This window comes from Mus pahari, chromosome 7 (assembly GCF_900095145.1).
Source record: "Mus pahari chromosome 7, PAHARI_EIJ_v1.1, whole genome shotgun sequence".
Lineage (NCBI taxonomy): Eukaryota > Metazoa > Chordata > Mammalia > Rodentia > Muridae > Mus > Mus pahari.
Window position 1 is genome coordinate 403,512 of NC_034596.1, and position 17,549 is coordinate 421,060.

At 45.3% G+C, this 17,549-nt stretch overlaps 1 protein-coding gene across 1 annotated transcript in view; it reads right to left on the bottom strand.

Moving 5' to 3' along the window:
* Plb1 (phospholipase B1) overlaps window positions 1-17,549 on the bottom strand; it is a 126,154-nt gene that overhangs the window by 94,260 nt on the left and 14,345 nt on the right. Inside the window, exons 3-9 of the mRNA XM_021202165.2 lie at window positions 12,843-12,904; window positions 11,537-11,609; window positions 10,321-10,379; window positions 5,670-5,716; window positions 5,126-5,169; window positions 2,449-2,536; window positions 2,108-2,159 (exon numbers count right to left, since the gene is read on the bottom strand). Coding sequence (XP_021057824.1) covers window positions 2,108-2,159; window positions 2,449-2,536; window positions 5,126-5,169; window positions 5,670-5,716; window positions 10,321-10,379; window positions 11,537-11,609; window positions 12,843-12,904 — 425 coding nt within the window. The remainder of the gene's footprint in view (window positions 1-2,107; window positions 2,160-2,448; window positions 2,537-5,125; window positions 5,170-5,669; window positions 5,717-10,320; window positions 10,380-11,536; window positions 11,610-12,842; window positions 12,905-17,549) is intronic.

A 17,549-nucleotide genomic window follows, 5' to 3' on the forward strand; every position in this document is an offset into this window, starting at 1 on the left:
TTTCTTTCTTTCTTTCTTTCTTTCTTTCTTTCTTTCTTTCTTTCTTTCTTTCTTTCTTGGTAGTCTAATGTGGAATAATAGCTCTTCGATAAGGCAATTTGTATCTTCTTGTATTAAGCAGCATACCTTGATAAAAAATTCTTTTGCAATGTCAAATTGAACCTAGAGCCTTGTGCATGCTAAGTACGTAATCTACCACTGAGTTACACACACATCCTTTTTATTTTGACAAGTTAAAGCTTTCAAATTTTCACAAAATTACCTAGGCTAGACTTAAACTCACTCTGTAACCTGAAAGGCTTTGCATTTATGATCCTCCTGCCTCAGTTTACCAAGTAGCTGTGTTTATAGGCCTGTACCACCAGGCGTGACTCTCAAAGGATATTTTAAGGAAAGGAGGGCCATACAAGGTTTAACTACAATGACACCCTGTCTGTAGGAAGGAGAATCAGCAACCTGCATAAACATCTGAAGTAGTGTGTTCTTGTGTAAGCTACCCAACACTCATGTAAATGAAGCACTACATGGTTGTTATAATGAAAATGGAAACCATAATAAACATCACCACAAAAACTGAGAAAAGTTGATTACAGAAAGCCTGGATATCCAGTGACACCCCATTTTACACAGATATACATACCTAGAAAAAATGTGGAAGGAAACATGTACAAAATCATTACTAGTAATTATCTTTTGGTATTAGGCTTAATGGTGGTTTAATATTACATCTGCTTTCTGGTTTTTCTATAGTGAACATACTGTGCGCATAACAAAATAAACCTGTTTGTTGAAGCAGCATTGTACTGCCAGGGAATTCTATGAATGCTGATCTTTAGGATCTAGCTCTGACTGCTTGAACTTAGCCTTGTCGCATGACTTCTTGGAATTTTAGTTTCTTCATCTTTAAAATCACAGGGTTAAATTCAAGACTGCCCACCTGTTATACAGAACAATTACACTCTTATTATCGTTATGATAGCTTAACATCCATGGCCAGGGAGACTGGATTTGTTTTGTTTATTTGGTTTTTGAGTACAAAGTCCAACTCTGCGCCAGGCTGGTACCAGATTGCCTAGGACGTGTCTCCTTAGCCTCCTGAGTGCTGGATCTATGGCTGGAAACCACCATCCCTGGATTTGATGGGATTTAGAATAACCTAGGAGACACAGTTCTCTGCTTGCCTGTGTGGGCAGCTCTAGAGAGGCTCGAGGAGGGAAGAGCCACCACAAATATGGTCAGCACCACCCATGGTCTAGGGGATTAGACTGGGTATGAGGAAAGAGGAGACGCCAGAGGGCTCCAGCATCTCCACTCTTTGCCTCCTGACTGACAGAAAGACACAATGTAATCAGATGTCTCCTGCCCCGACCGACGGCCACACCTTTTCTGCCATGGTAGACTGTACCCCGCATACCATGAACCCAAACAAACTCTTCCTCCCTGAGTTGTTTCTTGTTAGGTAATTTATTCCGTGTGTGTGTGTGTGTGTGTGTGTGTGTGTGTGTGTGTGTGTGTGTGTTTGTAGGCATCTCCCTCAACCATTCGCTGTTTTTCTTGATGAAGAATAGCAATCATTGCTTCAAGGACAGTGATAGCTACTGGCTTTTAGTGAGCTTTGATTGTGCCAGGCATGTTCAATACACTAGTCAATCCTCTATAAGCCCTTTGCTTTAGGCTCGTGATATTCCTCCATTGCTTAAATAGCAAAACTGAGCTTAAGAGAGGCTAGGTGCCTTCTCCGGCGTCACACCTGGAAAGTCCAGGTCATATGTAAGCGAGCCCAGGTCATATGTCAGCGAGCCCAGGTCATATGTAAGCGAGCCCACCTCTCTCTAGAACCCAACCACCTCTCCATGTGAAAGGTCATTTAGTACATCTGCTGAGCTTCTGCAGTTCTATACAGGAAGACATCCTAAATAAACCATTCTAAATAGAACCAGTCACTCTTTTCTCCAAAGTGACAGTCCTTCAGTGTATTACAGTGGAAGGGGTGTTTCCTCAGAGGCCAGAGCTGTGCACCAGGGCTGTCAGCACTTTGTATCTTGGGGTCATTGTCTTGTAGCAAACCCGGACAGCCCACCCACACCAGAGTTCCAAAGCCTCTTACCGGGTTGTCCTTCAGGCTCCTCACCAGCTCCTTAGCCTGAATCCACAAGTCTCTGGGAAGTGGGAAGCACAGTCAAGAAAGTTATATTCTTAATGTTCAGGAAGGCGATGCCCTCACTCCCAGCACAGCTGCCAATATCTGAAACTACCCTAGTTTCTGAGGGGGCACACTCGACCTTATCTTAAAAGCCAATTGAAATTAGCAGGGGGAAGGTATTAGGGCATTGACTTAATGAAGAGCTCTAGTTCAAAGCTCTCTGACTTGTCAGTCCCCTCAAGTCCCTACGTACCCAAGGCCAGCAAGAGTGCACAACCCCAGAGACAGAGAAGAAGAAAACTTACTCAGCAGTAGGAACTGCAGTGCCCTTCCCAGGAGAACACGTGGGCATCAGGACAGAAGGACTGAAATGTCTGATGATATCTGAAAGGACTACAGAGAGAGCCAGGGGTCACCTCAAAAGATAAACTACTCCCTAGGGTGACAAGACAGCCCTGCTGCCTCATTGCATGGCTTAGCCTCCACCCCATGCTGTCAAGTCACCCCTGAGGCAGACCCTGGACGGCGAAGGGAGCTAAATTGAGCATCTGCCTAGGTAGGCCAGGCCCAAGGTCAACTGCTCTCCAGGCACACTCTCATTTACTCCCAAGGAGACTGAGATGGAGACGTCAAGCAAGCCGTGTCAGGTCCCCCGGCTGACAGAAATGACTGGGATTAGAACCAGAACTCTGGGCTGCCTTCCCGGCGGCTCCCTTGCTCCTTGTGAGTGACAGCAGGGCGGGAAAGCTCCAGGGAACACACAGAGAACATGTCACCAAGCTGACAGCCAGAAGACTGCTAAAAATAGTGCTGTCAGGAATGTTTAAGTCTTGCTCCTCAGAGAGGACAGGGAGGAGCATGGAGGCTGGGCTGCAGAGGGAAATACCTTTCTCCCCCTTCTTCTTGCCCCATCTCAAAGAACCCCAGGGTTTATGGAAGCAAAATCCAGAGGGCTTCAGGAGAATCTCTATGAGGAAACACACCTGCTGATAACAGGCAGGGAGCGAGAGGAGAACTGGGCTGGAAGCCAAGGGACCAGTTGCTTGGCTTCATGACCACAGGTGGTCACCTAACTTTAGATTCAGGGTTACCATCCTGACCCCACAACCATGAGCCATGTTTTCTCATCTGTGACAAGCTTGCAGCATCCCAGGCCCATGGGTGGGAAATGCAGAGCTTTGCACTCAGTTCAACGTGATAAGAATGGTGTGCATGTGTGCGTATGTGCATGTGTGCCCATGTGCTTGTGTGCATGTGGGGAGTATGCCATCCCTCCTGTGAGGATACCTGCTAAAGACTGGTGAGAATACATGCATACTAAGTCATGGTAGGTCGTCACTGGAAGAACTGCTTTCTGAAGTAAAAGTGATCAACCTTTCCCTTAAAACATTTCACAAAACTTTGCCTATCAATTTGTCTCATCTGCTGGGGTCTTGGTCTATCATTGCTTAGTCTTGGGGTTCTCTGGTTGTAGGGGACAGAACAAAAGGCAAGGCATGAGGGCAGAGATGCCCTGTGTTTCTAGGGACTCTGCTACTTACTGAATGCACAACCTTTGAAAAAGTCTGCTTATCTATTTTCGACATTCAGTTTTTCCGTTTGCAAAATGACCTCATAGATAGAAAGGATGTGGCTTGATGTGGAGGCCACTAGAGTACTCTAAAATTCGGTCAGAGGGTGCAAGAGCTGAGCCTGGGTCAACCCCATCATACACGGAATGGGCCTGGACATCCCTGGACCACTTTGTGGAACTCCTGCCTCGGCTGTCAGTAACAGCTGCCAGCCACTATGTATTCCTCCCTACTCAGGGTACCCTCAGCTTCAGAAGTCCTGATCTGCCCTTCCTGTCACCTCTGCTGTCCTCTGCTCAGTTGGGATTCCTGATTGTGATTAGACATGGTGGGCTGAGGAGGAGGAGGAGGAGAGAGAAACAAGGTCCAAAGAGCATCCTCAGGCATTCCCACCTTGGCCACCTCATATCATTTCTTCTACCATTGAGCAGGAGCAAGTCTAGGCCTCAGCAGAGCCGTGACAGCCACCAAGTCAGTGACTACTCTGATTCCTGCCTAGGAGACCCTCCCACAACCCTAATCCTCAGTAGCCCCTTACCAGGTGATGGGAGTGCTGGATAGTCACCTCAACCTTCCTTACTGGAACATGAGCAAAGGAGGGACAGTTTCCTCATCTCTGTCCTTTCTAAGAACTGAATACATCACAAGTCTTTTGTGTCGATTTCTCAGTCCAACTGATAGGGCACCAGCCACCCCCAGCTCATCACCAGCAGGGTGGCAGCTGAGCCTTGCCAGCTCATCTCACAAGCAGTGGATGGGAGACTTTACCCAGACTAGCTCAGTAGCATTAGGAATTCAGGGTTCTAGGGTAGATTAATAGAGTTGCAAAGGTCCTCTGGCATCAAATGAAGATGCCCAGATCACAGAGAATGGATTCATCAGCACATCTGTATGCAGAGAAGCCAACACATTAATCACAATTATTACTTCCTTTCACTTTCTTCACTTCACTTGCCAGAACCCAGAATATGTTTTTATGGTGTGTGTGTGTGTGTGTGTGTGAGAGAGAGAGAGAGAGAGAGAGAGAGAGAGAGAGAGAGAGAGAGAGAGAGAGAGAGAGAGAGAGAGGGGCAGGCTTGGGTCTTCCTCTTGGACAGGATGAAGGATTCAGGACATTTTTCTCAGATGAGTGCCATGAATCCACCTCTGAGGTAGTTATACAGGAAGATCTTACAGGCGTTGCCCTGGTCCTCCCAATCCCCCCTACCCTGTATGTTTCTCATGCTTTCTATTCAGAACATGTGACCTTATATCCCCTGCCTCCCTTATGTCTCCCTAGCATGCCTTCCCGTCTTCCCAGGCACTAGTGATGCAATGAAGCAATACAGTGCATCTTCTTTATTAACAAAACGTCTGTTGTGTCCCAGGGAGTGGGGACAATTTGGAGTCTGGCTAAAAACCCAGGACTTACCTGTCATGATCCCCATGCACACATCCTGTGGTTTGTTCTTAATGCTGTAAGAAGCGAGCATATAAGGGTCAGACTACAGTTTTTGTGCACAGGAGCCTTTTCCTTGGCCATTGTAGGCCATTTCATAACAAGCTTTGGCTTATCCTTGCTCTGGGGGTAGTGAAGGACACGGTTTCCTCAGGATCTTCTTCCCAAGCTCTCTAGTCCTGCCCAAAGCTGAAGAGGACACTGAGGCCAGGGTAAAATGGCTCCGGTCCAAATGCTGCAAGGTCCCCAGGAGCGTAGGGAGGAGGCCCTGTGCAGTCATGGGGATTCCATTTCTCTGGTCTTTCCCACTTCTCTCTCATTCGCCCAGAGGAGCCACAGGAGTCATGGGTTCTGGAAGGATGAGGGAGCAGGAAGTGGTTCTGGTAACTGTTGTCCACCTAACCCTTAAGCAAAGACTTTGAATTCTCTGGTCCTTGGTGTCCCCCGTCAATCAAGCACGGACTTAGCAGAGGGAGTGTGTAGTGTGTCTCTGCTAGCTGTGTACCAGGATGGGTACCTTTGAGGCTTCTCCATGTTGATTGTGCCAGACCCAGGAGCTAGAGGCTGGAAAAGATAGATACTTGGTGTGAGTAAGTAAGTCAGAGGAAACCAGCACGAATGAGGCAGGGAAGCTACAAGTCTATAGGAGACCAAGTCTACCTTGCTCACTTTATGTCGAGGAAAACACACCCTGCTTCCCCACAGCTCGTCTGCCAGACCATCATAACAGAGTGGCTGACAACTTTCTTCAGGGCATCGATTTAAATATAATGTAAGTCACACTATGTTCTACACAGAATCAGAAGGTTGATTTATAAAGTAAAACCATCTACGATCTAAGGGTGACTGCTCTCTCTGTGACTAGAACGTGAGAGCCACCATAGGCAGCTGTTCTCATCTGTTTGCATTTGGCTGCATTTCTTTGACCCCATTCAATGCCTGGCATGTTGTAAGTTCTCCGTGAATGTTGAACAAATATGTATTTTTCTTAACAAATGAATTTGGTTCCCCTTGATGAAATACTGGATAATGCAGGTTTATCATGGTACAGAAAGGAAGATAATTTCATCCTATCCCAGGGAGACTTGGAGCTGTGGCCAAGACATTGAAAGCACCCACAAATATTAGCTATTATTCACATTTTCATAGTTTCAAACACACAAACACACACAAAATTTAGATGTGCTTAAGGTTAGATCTGTCAAGTTTACTATAAGGTAACTACTAGGTAACTAGAAGGTGACTAGTAGGTAACTAGAAGGTTCATGTCATTCACAGCCACTAGACTGTGACTATGGCTAGAGAAGGTTCTGGATTTGCAGATCTCACACACTGTCCAAGCTGAGAACATACTCATAGTATGGCAGGGCAACTTCCGGAGAGGACAGTTGTTCAAGAGGAGTAGACACAGAGACTTGGGAATCTCAGGAGCTATGGATGACCCTGTTCTGCCATAGCTGGGTTGAGCCAGGCCTAGAGGGAGGCTGTGTGTGAGGGGCTGCAGGCTAGAATGGAGGAGGAAGAGCCTGGAGGGAAGGGGAGAGCTGCCTGACTCAGGTGTAAAAGGCACAGGAGAGCACTGGGACAAAGGGCAACTCATGACAAGTCCTCTGCTCAGCCAGAGTCACGAGGACTCGTAGGACAGCAGGATTCTGCTTTTTGCTTACTCCAGGTATGCAAGAAGGTGGCATGAAGGGAGAAAGGATTGATAAGAGCTTGTGACATTGTCCTGTGCCATCTGGTTTTCTCTGTTTACCCTCTTCATGACCCCTTTGCATGGCCATATAAGACATGCCACTTAGAGTTTATAAACAAAAAGCAAGCAAAAGGTACCCATGAGGGTTTGTCTATGCTTGGCCCAGGGAGTGACACTACTATTAGGAGGTGTGGCCTTGTTGGAGTAGGTGTGTCACTGTGGGTGTGGGCTTTAAGACCCTCATCCTAGCTGCCTTGAAGTCAGTCTTCAGAACAAGAGATGGAAATCTCAGCTTTTCTAGCCCCATGTCTGCCTGGATGCTGCCTGGATGCTGCCATGCTCCTACCTTGATGATAATGGACTGAACCTCTAAACTTGTACACCAGCACCAAATAAATGTCCTTTATAAGAGTTGCCTTGGTCATGGTGTCTGCTCACAGCAGTAAAACCCCAACTAAGACAGTACCTACCACTACTAATCCTTAGAAACATTAAAGCCAAAACCACAAAGAGATGTAGCTTCATGCCTGCTAAAGAGCAAGCAAACATGGGTCTGGAAAGATGCAAACATGGGTCTGGTTAAGAGCACTGGCTGCTCTTGCAGAGGGGACCTGTGTTGGGTTCCCAGCAGCCACACTGGCTGGCTCACAACCACCTGTAACTCTAGCTCCAAGAGATCTGATTTTCCTCTTCTGGTTCCGAAGTCGTTCTCATGGTAGCTATATACACTCAGACACATACACATAAAATAGAGTCTACAAAAGAAATATTTAAAAAAAAAACAAAACAGCATCAAACACATCAAACAAAAACAGGAAAATAAGTGTTGAGACTATGGGGAGGGGTAGAGAGATGGCTCAGCTCTTAAAGACTAGGCCCTCAGCCCAAACTAGAAGAGAATAAATATGGAGAAACAGGAACTCTATGCATTGCTGATGGGAATGTGAATTGTGTAGCCTCTATAAAAACAAATGCAACACATCCTTAAAAGGAGAATGGTGTTTAGACAAAGTAGCGCTGTATATCTCAGCCTGGCCTGGAACTTGTTATCTAGCCCAGGCTGGCCTCAAATCTGCTTTGATCCTGCCTCAGCTTCCTAAATTAGGATTACAAGTATGCATCATCACGTTCAACTTCTTAAAAAAAGATTAAAAGTATGACTGTCATGGAATTATATTTCAGGGTGTCTTTCCAAAAGAATGGAAGTAGGATCTTGAGATGATTATTTGTACTTAGTGTTTTTCACAGGATTGGCAATAGCCAAAAGGTGGCACAACCTCACGCCCATGTGTGAAGAGATAAACAAAGTATGGTACGTCCATACATACAGTGGAATATTAGTCACCCATAAAAAGGAAGCATCTGGCACAGGAGGAAATCATGTCAAACAAAACAAGCTATTTACATAAAGACAGATACTCCATGATTTCAAGGATGTTATCTAGTTAAACTCACAGAAACCAAAAGTGGAAATGTGGTTTTTGTGGGCTGGGAAAACACAAGGTGAGTTGTTACTTAATGAGTGAAGAGTTTATAAGATGAAGGATGTTTTGGAGACTGGTCATGCATGTTACTAAGTGCACACTTAGAAACGCATCAGATGGAAGCTAGGATCTGCACATGGGAGAAGATGCACTATTTGTTTTACAGGCCCGGGACATCTCGTTTAGTATTTTCCAATTCCATCCACTTTCCTGAAGATCTCACATTTTTATTTTTCTTTGTGATTGAGTAAAATCCCATGGTGTATTTGTAGCATGTGTTTATCACCTGTTCATGTGATGATGGACAGCTAGGCTGCTCCCATTTCCCTGCTATTGTGTGCACCCTTGCTTAAACATAGATATGTGAGTGTTTCTGTAGCAGAGTGCAGCTTCCTTGTGTCCAGGAGAAAAACTAGAGAGCAGCCTGAAAACTAGAGAAGAGGAAAGAGGCGTTAAGAAGTGGGGTGGAGAGCAACAGAACATATGATATATGGAGGGGGATAATTAAGAGGATAGTGGGTGCAGTAAGAAGAGGGGGAGAGAAGTGAGGCAGCCACAGGGCTGTGTCCCTGCTGGGTGTGGACATTTTCTTGTCACTGCTTCCTGTATTTGCATTGTATTAGACATTATAAATGAAGATTTAAATGACTAAGATGGTAAGTTGTATAAACTCATAAACAATTATGCATTTTGATTAAAGTCAATGTGTTTTTAAAATTACTTTATGAGTGTTTGCTGCATGTATGTCTGTGCATCACTGTGATGACCCAGTGCCCATCAAAGTCAGGGATCAGGATAGGATGCCCAGTTCCCAGGGACTGGTGTTACACATGGTTGTAAGCTGCCTTGTGGGTGCTGGGAATTGAACCTGGATCCTCTGCAAGACCAACACATGCTCTTAACCACTGGGTCAATACTCCAGCCCCTCAATGTATTAAAAAAAAGTACAAAGCAGACATAGAATTTCCTTTATCTTATAAATGCAAGGCTTAAAAGATTCCTTTTACCAATTCTGAGAAATGGCTATGAAATTCAGTATGGAAACTTCTTGAAAACTAAAGATAAGTCTTCTGTATGGCCCAGCCACATCAACTCCTGAGTATGTACCCAGGGGATTCAAAGTGAGCACATCCCAAACACTTACAGATCACTGTCTATTGCAGCCTCATTCACAACAGTTAAATTACGGGGCCAGCCTAGGCGTCTGACGTCAGAGCAATGGTGTATGTACATAGTGGGATGGTTTTGGTTCTGTTTTTTAGCCAAGAATCAAGTCATGTTGTTAAAAGAAAAATGGAAGCAACTGAAGTAATTGTCACTACTGAGTGACAATCCCAGCAAAAGACAAACGCCACACGCTTTCTCTCGGCTGAGGTTCATGTATCTTCTATAGATACATAAAATCATGAATGAATATATGAAATGAAAGTAAAAGTAAAAGGGAGCCCAGGGGATCAAGGGTGACTAACGGCAGAAAGAGAGGCGAGAAATAGAAAGAGATAATGTAAATATTAAGAGATAAAAGATATAAAGGGAATATGCTCAATAAAAATAAGTACCTTGGAGAAAACTTAACAAATCTTAAAACTTTTGGCAAAGATTCAGGGCAATTCTTGCCAGTGGATTTAACTTATTAATGAGAAACTTCAAGCATTCCCTTTCCTGAGGTGATCCTGGGCATTCATTTGATGTTAAAAAATTTGATCCTCTAAGATTTTAGCATGTCTTTGGCGCATACAATTCTTTCTCTCAAATGGAACACTGTTTGCGATAGACTCCCACAGCCCAGGCCAGCCTTCACGTCATTATGGAGCTGAAGATGACCTGGAACTTCTGATCCTTCTGCCCCCACATCCCAAGTGCTCAGACTACAAGTTTGTGCCACCATGCCTGGCCTCCAATGGCACAATATGCCAAGCCGTCAGGAGCTTATTCATGGTGTCACCAGTACCAAATGGTCTCTTGAGTCAAGCACATGAAATACTTACAATTTCTGGGTTACCGATGGCTGCCACGAGCTTAATGTCTGAGGGTCTCAGGGAGTGAACTGTGAAGATAAGAGTCCGTAGGGCAAGGTCAGATCTACCACAAGGTAAGCAGAGAATGCCCTATGGGGTTACACAGAGACACACTACAGCCTCAGTATAGCCACTGAGGCCAAGTCTGCCGGCAAATTCAGGATCCTGTGCTTACGGGGAACCCTGGAACCCTTAATCAAGGCTCCCTCCCCTCTGGAGGCCACACTGTTGACCGGGACTCGGCCTCTACAAACTAATGTCCCATGACTCTTGCCTGGACCTTCGCTTACCCAAGACTCTGCATTTCTGAGCTCTCATTAAAAAGGGATGGGCCAAGAGACTAAAATTAAGATCATCTGGGTACCCAATGGTTGACTGTGCCATGAAGAGAGTGACTACAAAATGCAAATTATATGCAAATGATACACATCTCTTTAACCCACATGGGTGTATTCCTAGAAACCAGACTTCCTGGCTGTGTTATGGGGGGTGGGGGTGGGGATTTAATTGCAAACTAAAAGATGACATTTTTTATTTTTCTTAAAATAAGTTTTTAAAGTGGAAACCAGAGTAGAAGTTGTGTGTGTGTGTGTGTGTGTGTGTGTGTGTGTGTGTGTGTATCCATTAAACACAGCCAGCCACTTAAGATGCAAAGCTGGTTTACAGCATCCAGGTCTTAGAAAAACCTCACCCATGATAGGTGGGGTGACTAGAAAGGCCAATGTGGCTACATGGCAGGGGTGGAGATGCCACATGAGTGACAGCTCCCGACTCACAATTCCCAGGGCATTTTATTCCTTGAGGGAGTCAAGGAGGTTGTCCCCATGCATCTTTTACCCTTAAGTGTGGTGTTGTTGCTGTCCCTCTACAGAAATAACCAAGGAGGAAAGAGACCAGTGGTTCTCAACGTCCTAATGCTGAGGCCCTTTAATACAGTTCCTCGTGTCATGGTGGCCCTCAACCATAAAGTTATCTTCATTGATACTTCACAACTATAATTTTCTATTGTTATGAATCATAATGTAGATATCTGATATGCAGGATCCTCACCCTTAGGTTGAAAACCGTTGAGTCAGTACGGTGAAGGGCTAAGGGAGAAAGGAACGACCAAGAGGTAGAGGAGAGATGGAGGTAGAGCCTCTGTTGGCCTCAGAGCCTTTCCTGTTCATGGCCAGCGTGCACATACCTGACTCAGAAAGCACACTCAATTCTAGCTTCTTTGGCTTGCAAGGGAATGGAAAATTCTTCAGGGTCCCAAACTGAAATCAAACACACAAAGCATCAGTTTCCATGTACAGAAGTACTGCCTGCTAAAACAACTGGCATAGAGACAACCTTGCCCTTGGTTACCTAAGCTCAAAACCCAGAAGCAACACTTGCACACGGCCACATTTTCCTAACTTCCTGACGAGTGAGGACCTGTGTATCTTAACGAGGATTTCAGCACGCGGCATGTGCACATTTCAGAATAGTGTAGAGGAGAGGGAAGGCAGATGATGAAGGAGAATAAAACCGAACTCTTGGGATGATGGACTCTTCTGGAGGACAGCCATTGGTGCACAACAGCAGCATTCCCAACGCTGTTCATGTGGTATAAATATTAACGTTTGTTATGAATTTTTATTCCAATTTTAAAAAAAGAAATAATCAAAGGACCTAGTTTATTGAGACTAAATGTAAAAATAAAAATTCAGCGCCTCATTTATTTTTATTAACAATTGTCCCTCTGTTATTCTGACACAAGAAAGAACATGAGGCATCTGCATACTTGCTGCTAGAAACTGGGTAAACATGAATTCAGGGGCCTCCTGTGTCTCTTCCAGACTGACGTGTCTTGAGAGCTAATGAGTTGCTGGGAGCAGAGGGGAGACATGGTGGTCAGTACTGCTGTCTTTAGGGCAGCACTGGCCTCTCGGGGTATGGGTGACAGGAATCCAGAGCGGCTTCTTTGTTGGAATAACACAGCAGGTTTTGGGACATGGGAAGTGCAAGGGATCCTGGCAGGATCGGCAGGCAGTGCGTGAAGCCCTTGCTGCTGTATCTCACAAGCATAAGTTAATTTCTCGAGAATTACTGATTACAGGAAGAGATGTCCTACACTCACTCTCATCTCTTATCTTGTGGACCTTCTGGGAAGACCTCACCCAGATGCCTTCGGATAACTTACAACATCTGCTTCAAGGTTCACAGTGATAACACGCCCATTTATAATGCTGGCAGGGCACTTCTGGGAACCACCCATCCATCTGTAAGGATGATGAGCCCCAAATTTCAGGAGCCATGGTAAGGTTCTGCCAGGCAGCCTGGCGGGCCTAGGGGCTCCTTTGGCCCTTTCTGCTAAGACCTTAATGAGGGGCCACCAACTTGCTCAGAAATTTGGAATTTTTTTTCACTAGAAGAGAGCCTACCCCTACACACACACACACACACACACACACACACACACACACACACACACACACACACACCTCCCACTAGGGCGAAACTCTTACCACTTGCTGGGACTGCCATGCCAATGTGTTCTCTCCAGAAAAGTCATGGATTTGGGAGGACCCTAAAAATAAACACACAAGCAAGTAAACAGAAATAGTTCAGTTCAATTTTTAACATGTGTATTTGTGTGTGTGTGTGTGTGTGTGTGTGCGTGCATGTGTGGCACTGAGGTCATGCATTAAATTTTTGTGTTCTTTGTAAAGGATAATGTCCCCACAGCAACTCTAGAGGCTTCCAAATGCTCTGACCCTTTAATACAGTTCCTCACATTGTGGAGACCTCCAATCATAAATTGTGTTCTGATACTCCACCCATGGTTTGAGAACCTCATTGTTTACAGACTCAGAGCAGACAGTCATGGATGTGCAGGCCTGAGTTGTACTGCAGTCTCTAAGCAAATCTGGGGGATGCTTTTCTCTAAGGGGTGATTGGCAAGTCTCATTCACACACATGACTTATAGAATGTTGTGGTGGCCTGTGAGCAGCTGTGCGTGCTGAGTCAGAAAACTCAAAGTCACACCCTACTGGGGCTTCCACCTCAGAATTCCAGGCATGCTGGGCAGCAGGACACCCTTTTGTCAGCGTGGTATGTGAGCAGTCTCATGCCAGTCAGTAGAAGGTGACACTGAAGTTCAAAGAGACTGATGGGACTGACTTCTGGATATTTGTCTCTGAATTCTAGGATAGTGGAAGGTGTGAGCCTCTTCAGTGACCTTGTTTGTTGCCCCAGGAAGCTGTGGTCTAATGCGTTAGTGAACTTGCTGAAAACACCCAATAAGATACTAGCAGAAGAGTGTGTGGCTTTCAGTTCTCTCTGAGTCTGAGGCCACAGGCCCTTTGAATAGACATCATAAGAAGTTTATTGTGTGGGTTATGATTTGAATGTAAATTGTGCCTTAGGCTGCTGTGTATGAATACTTGGTCCTCAGTTGGGGGACCGATGGTTAAAAGAGGTTCCAGAACCTTTAGGAGGTGGGACCTAGTTGGAGGAAGTAAGCAGCTTGTGGGAAGCAGAGCATGGAGAGTTCAAGCTTACCTTACTTCAAGACAGAGCTCTCCACTTCCAGGTCAACAGAAATGGGAGGAAGCCAGGCCACATGCTCCTGTTGCTATCAACGCTCTCTTCCCCACGATGGATCACACCATCTCAAAACGTGAGTCCAAATAAATTTCCCCCCTTAAATTGCTTCTTGTCGATATTTTGTCACAACAACAAGAAATCTAACACTACTGTCCCTAAGTTGTCACCATATGGAAATGTGTCCTGGGGCCTAAAAGACCACAATTTTCAGCCCCCTTACAGTCAGGGTAGGTTTGCCATCAGGCTGGTCAACGAATGAACAATCTCATTTCACGTGAGGAGATACCACCTCTAGCTGATGGGCCATGAAAGTCACCAGAGATGATTTGTAAAGTCCCAGACCAATGTTGTCTAAATGTTCAGTGTCTAATGTCAATGGCCAAAGGAAGACTCCACCACCTGCTTGGGGTGGAGACCAATACATCTTCCCATTTCCTCAATCTTCTTACACCCACCCCTTCCAACATCACATAGCCTTCACTCTTGGGAGTGTGCTCACGGGACAGGGCATGTTCACGGGGGACTGGCTGTTTTGACCTTGGCCTCTGTATTTTTCTTGACTTTGTTTTGCATCAGGGCCAGCTATTAGGGCCAGAACAGAAAGGCCATGGAGATCTCTCAAAGCTAAATGGTGGTTGGTGGGGAAAGACCTACGGAAAGGGAACCCCAAGAGGAGATGGATATCAAGGAAGTGTGAGGGGTGCCTTAGGGTATCTCCATCAGGAAGGTCTCCTCCCACAGATGGGGGTGGGCCTCCATATGAGAGAAAAGAGCCTCCCATACAAGAGTAAATGGCAACCTAAGACAGGAGAACCACATTGGCCCTTTCCAGAGTCCACCAATGCTCCTGCTCAGAGGCTAGGACAAAGCTTTGTGGGAGAGCACCAGTGTTCTCATTCTCTAAAGACAAGAGGCTCCAACCCAACCAGCCCACTTGGCAGAGGGGTGCACCTTGCCCCAGACTGGACATGCGTGCCTCCCTTCCTTTGCACCCCTTGTCTGTTCTTCTGGGTTTATTTCAAGCCAACTAGTTCTGTAGCACATCCCGCATCAGACTCAGTTCTCAGAACTTACATCTGCCTTCACAGCTCCTTGCACCTATGCTGGGACTTCGTTCTCCCTGTGACCCAAGCGCTCTCCCCAGAGGGTTCCTAGCATTGTCTTTAGTATCTGCTAAACAGGATCAGCCTGACTTGGGTTCTCCCAAGGGTGCTCAGACAGTTAATTGACAGCAGCAAAAAATTCAAGTTGAGAATTGATGATTGACAGAACATCCTAAAAACCTACAAGGTACAGGTGACATTCCAGTGAAGCTGGCTCTCAAGCCCTGAAAGAAAAGTCCGTACCTGTGCTAGAGGCTCAGAGCAGGGATGTGGGGCACACATGGGTAACAGCAAGGATGGAGACAGGGATGGGAGAGGGAGAGAAAGAGGAAAATGTGTGGCCTCAGGCTCCCAGGAATGACTCTGCTAATACCCATGATGAGTGACCTCAGCCAGTCCCTTCCTCCTTGCTTCAATAATTTGAAGGAGCTGGCCCACAAGCTTTTCTCTAGGATCTGTTCCCACTCTTACTTGTAATGATAATGTTTCTAGAAGGCTGGGAAGGGAAGGGAAAGGAAACCAGACTCCAGGCAGGACTCTGGGTTCTTGCAGATGAGCATAGTCTCAATCTGTGGTGTAAACACGCACAGGCAGTCTTCTCAGCTCCTGACCCTGGCTGTGCACAGTAGGTCCTCTCAGCTCCTGACCTGGCTGTGCATTAACAGTATATCGGACGTATCACCACAGCAATGAGATTTTAATCCACGGATCTAACAGCCTCCTGGGGGCTTATGAGCCATCTGAAGAAAATGAAATTCTAACAAAATCTGTGTTTTATTAATTACCCATGGTGCTTTTCTGCCATCTTGCTGGGGGCAAGAGCAGTTGGAGGTAATGCTGTTTCTATTTTAGAAGTTAAAGTTTTTAAGCAAGGACCTGTTTTTACATGTGTGATTTGTTGAGATTACTTTCAAGTTTAGGCAGAAGTGCATTTAGATCCTCCACTGGGTTCCAGCATAGCCCAGATGAGTGGCAAGGGCCTTGGCTCTGGACTTGGACTTGGGACTAACTCAGGTTCCTTTATTTGCTAGCTGAATGACTCTTGTTAAACTACCAAGTTCTCATCTGCACCATGGGAACAATGTCAGAGTCCATCTTTAACAGGACTCGCTATGAACAATCAGCCCTCCACAGCTGGATGTCCCATGACCATGAATTTGACCACTGCGGATTGAAAATATTTGAAAACCCACATCTGAACTGAACCAGTCGGTGTGCAGGCGCCGCAGCTCTCTGTATTTATAGTTCGTTTTGTATCGAAATCGACTTAGATACGGTTTATAGGTCACTGGAACTTCCTCCTGTGACTATACAGATCAATCTACACACAGAAAGCTGAGCATCCGCAGACTGGAGTATTCTCAGAGAAGCGGTCTCTGGGAGCCCGCTCCCTGCTAGGACCAGGGACAAGCTGTGAGAATGGTTTGACATAGGCTTTACCTCTTCTAGGGAAATTTAGTTTTAAGTGAGTCTTTATTGGCAATGGTCTCAGTGTATGAAGAATGAATCTTTGTATTTATATTTTCTCTAAAATTGGTCACCTTCCGTTTAGGTCCCAAAGACTATCATGGGTAGATTTTTCAGGGAGGTTGTTACAGGATGCAGGAAACATAACCAACCAAGCCAAGCATAGACACACACACTCCCATGAATAAGAGTTGTCATGGAGAAAATAGAGCACAGATATCACAAAGCTTTGCATGCAAAGCAAAAATCATGTAACTTTGTTTTGTTTTTGTTTTTGTTTAGTTTTGTTTTGTTTTGTTTTGTTTTGTTGGAAAACTCTGTTTTCCATACTTGAGGTTTTCATAAGAAGCCAAAATTACCAAGTTATATTTATGTAATAATTAAAATATGGCTAAATATGCTGTATATAATATAGTAATACATACTGTGCATTTAAGACAAATTAAATAAGTTTATGAAGAACTAAATGTAAAATAAACGTGAAAAATAAAAACAGCAGTTTTCAAAATCTTTTATCTGCCTTAACAGCAAATTAGCCACAGCCGAAGGAGGGAAGACTTACATGTGTTGAGATAAATCACTGAGCAGTCAGTACCTAAAGGGACGGTAGCATTGGAAGAGAAGTGACGAGGCAAGGCACCCGACAGGAGAAAGTCACAAGGAAGGACTGACTGGCAAGTCAGCACGGGTGAAAAACATCGAGTCACAACTTAGGGACACACCAGGAAGACCAAGCAAGGTGAATTACAGAAATTCCTAAGCTAGGAAATAAACACACAGTATGGGCTTGGCATGTATGCACATACATATACATTGTGTGTGTGTGTGTGTGTGTGTGTGTGTGTATGTGTGTGTGTGTGTGGCAAATGTGTATGCACATGTTTATATGCACATGGGTATGTAGGTGCCGGAGACACTGGAGGTCCTTTTCAGGAACCCTCCTCTACCGTCTTTCGACCTTGCTCTTTACTTATGACTCTATGTGCTCTTTACTTATGACTCTATGTGCTCTTTACTTATGACTCTATGTGCTCTTTACTTATGACTCTATGTGC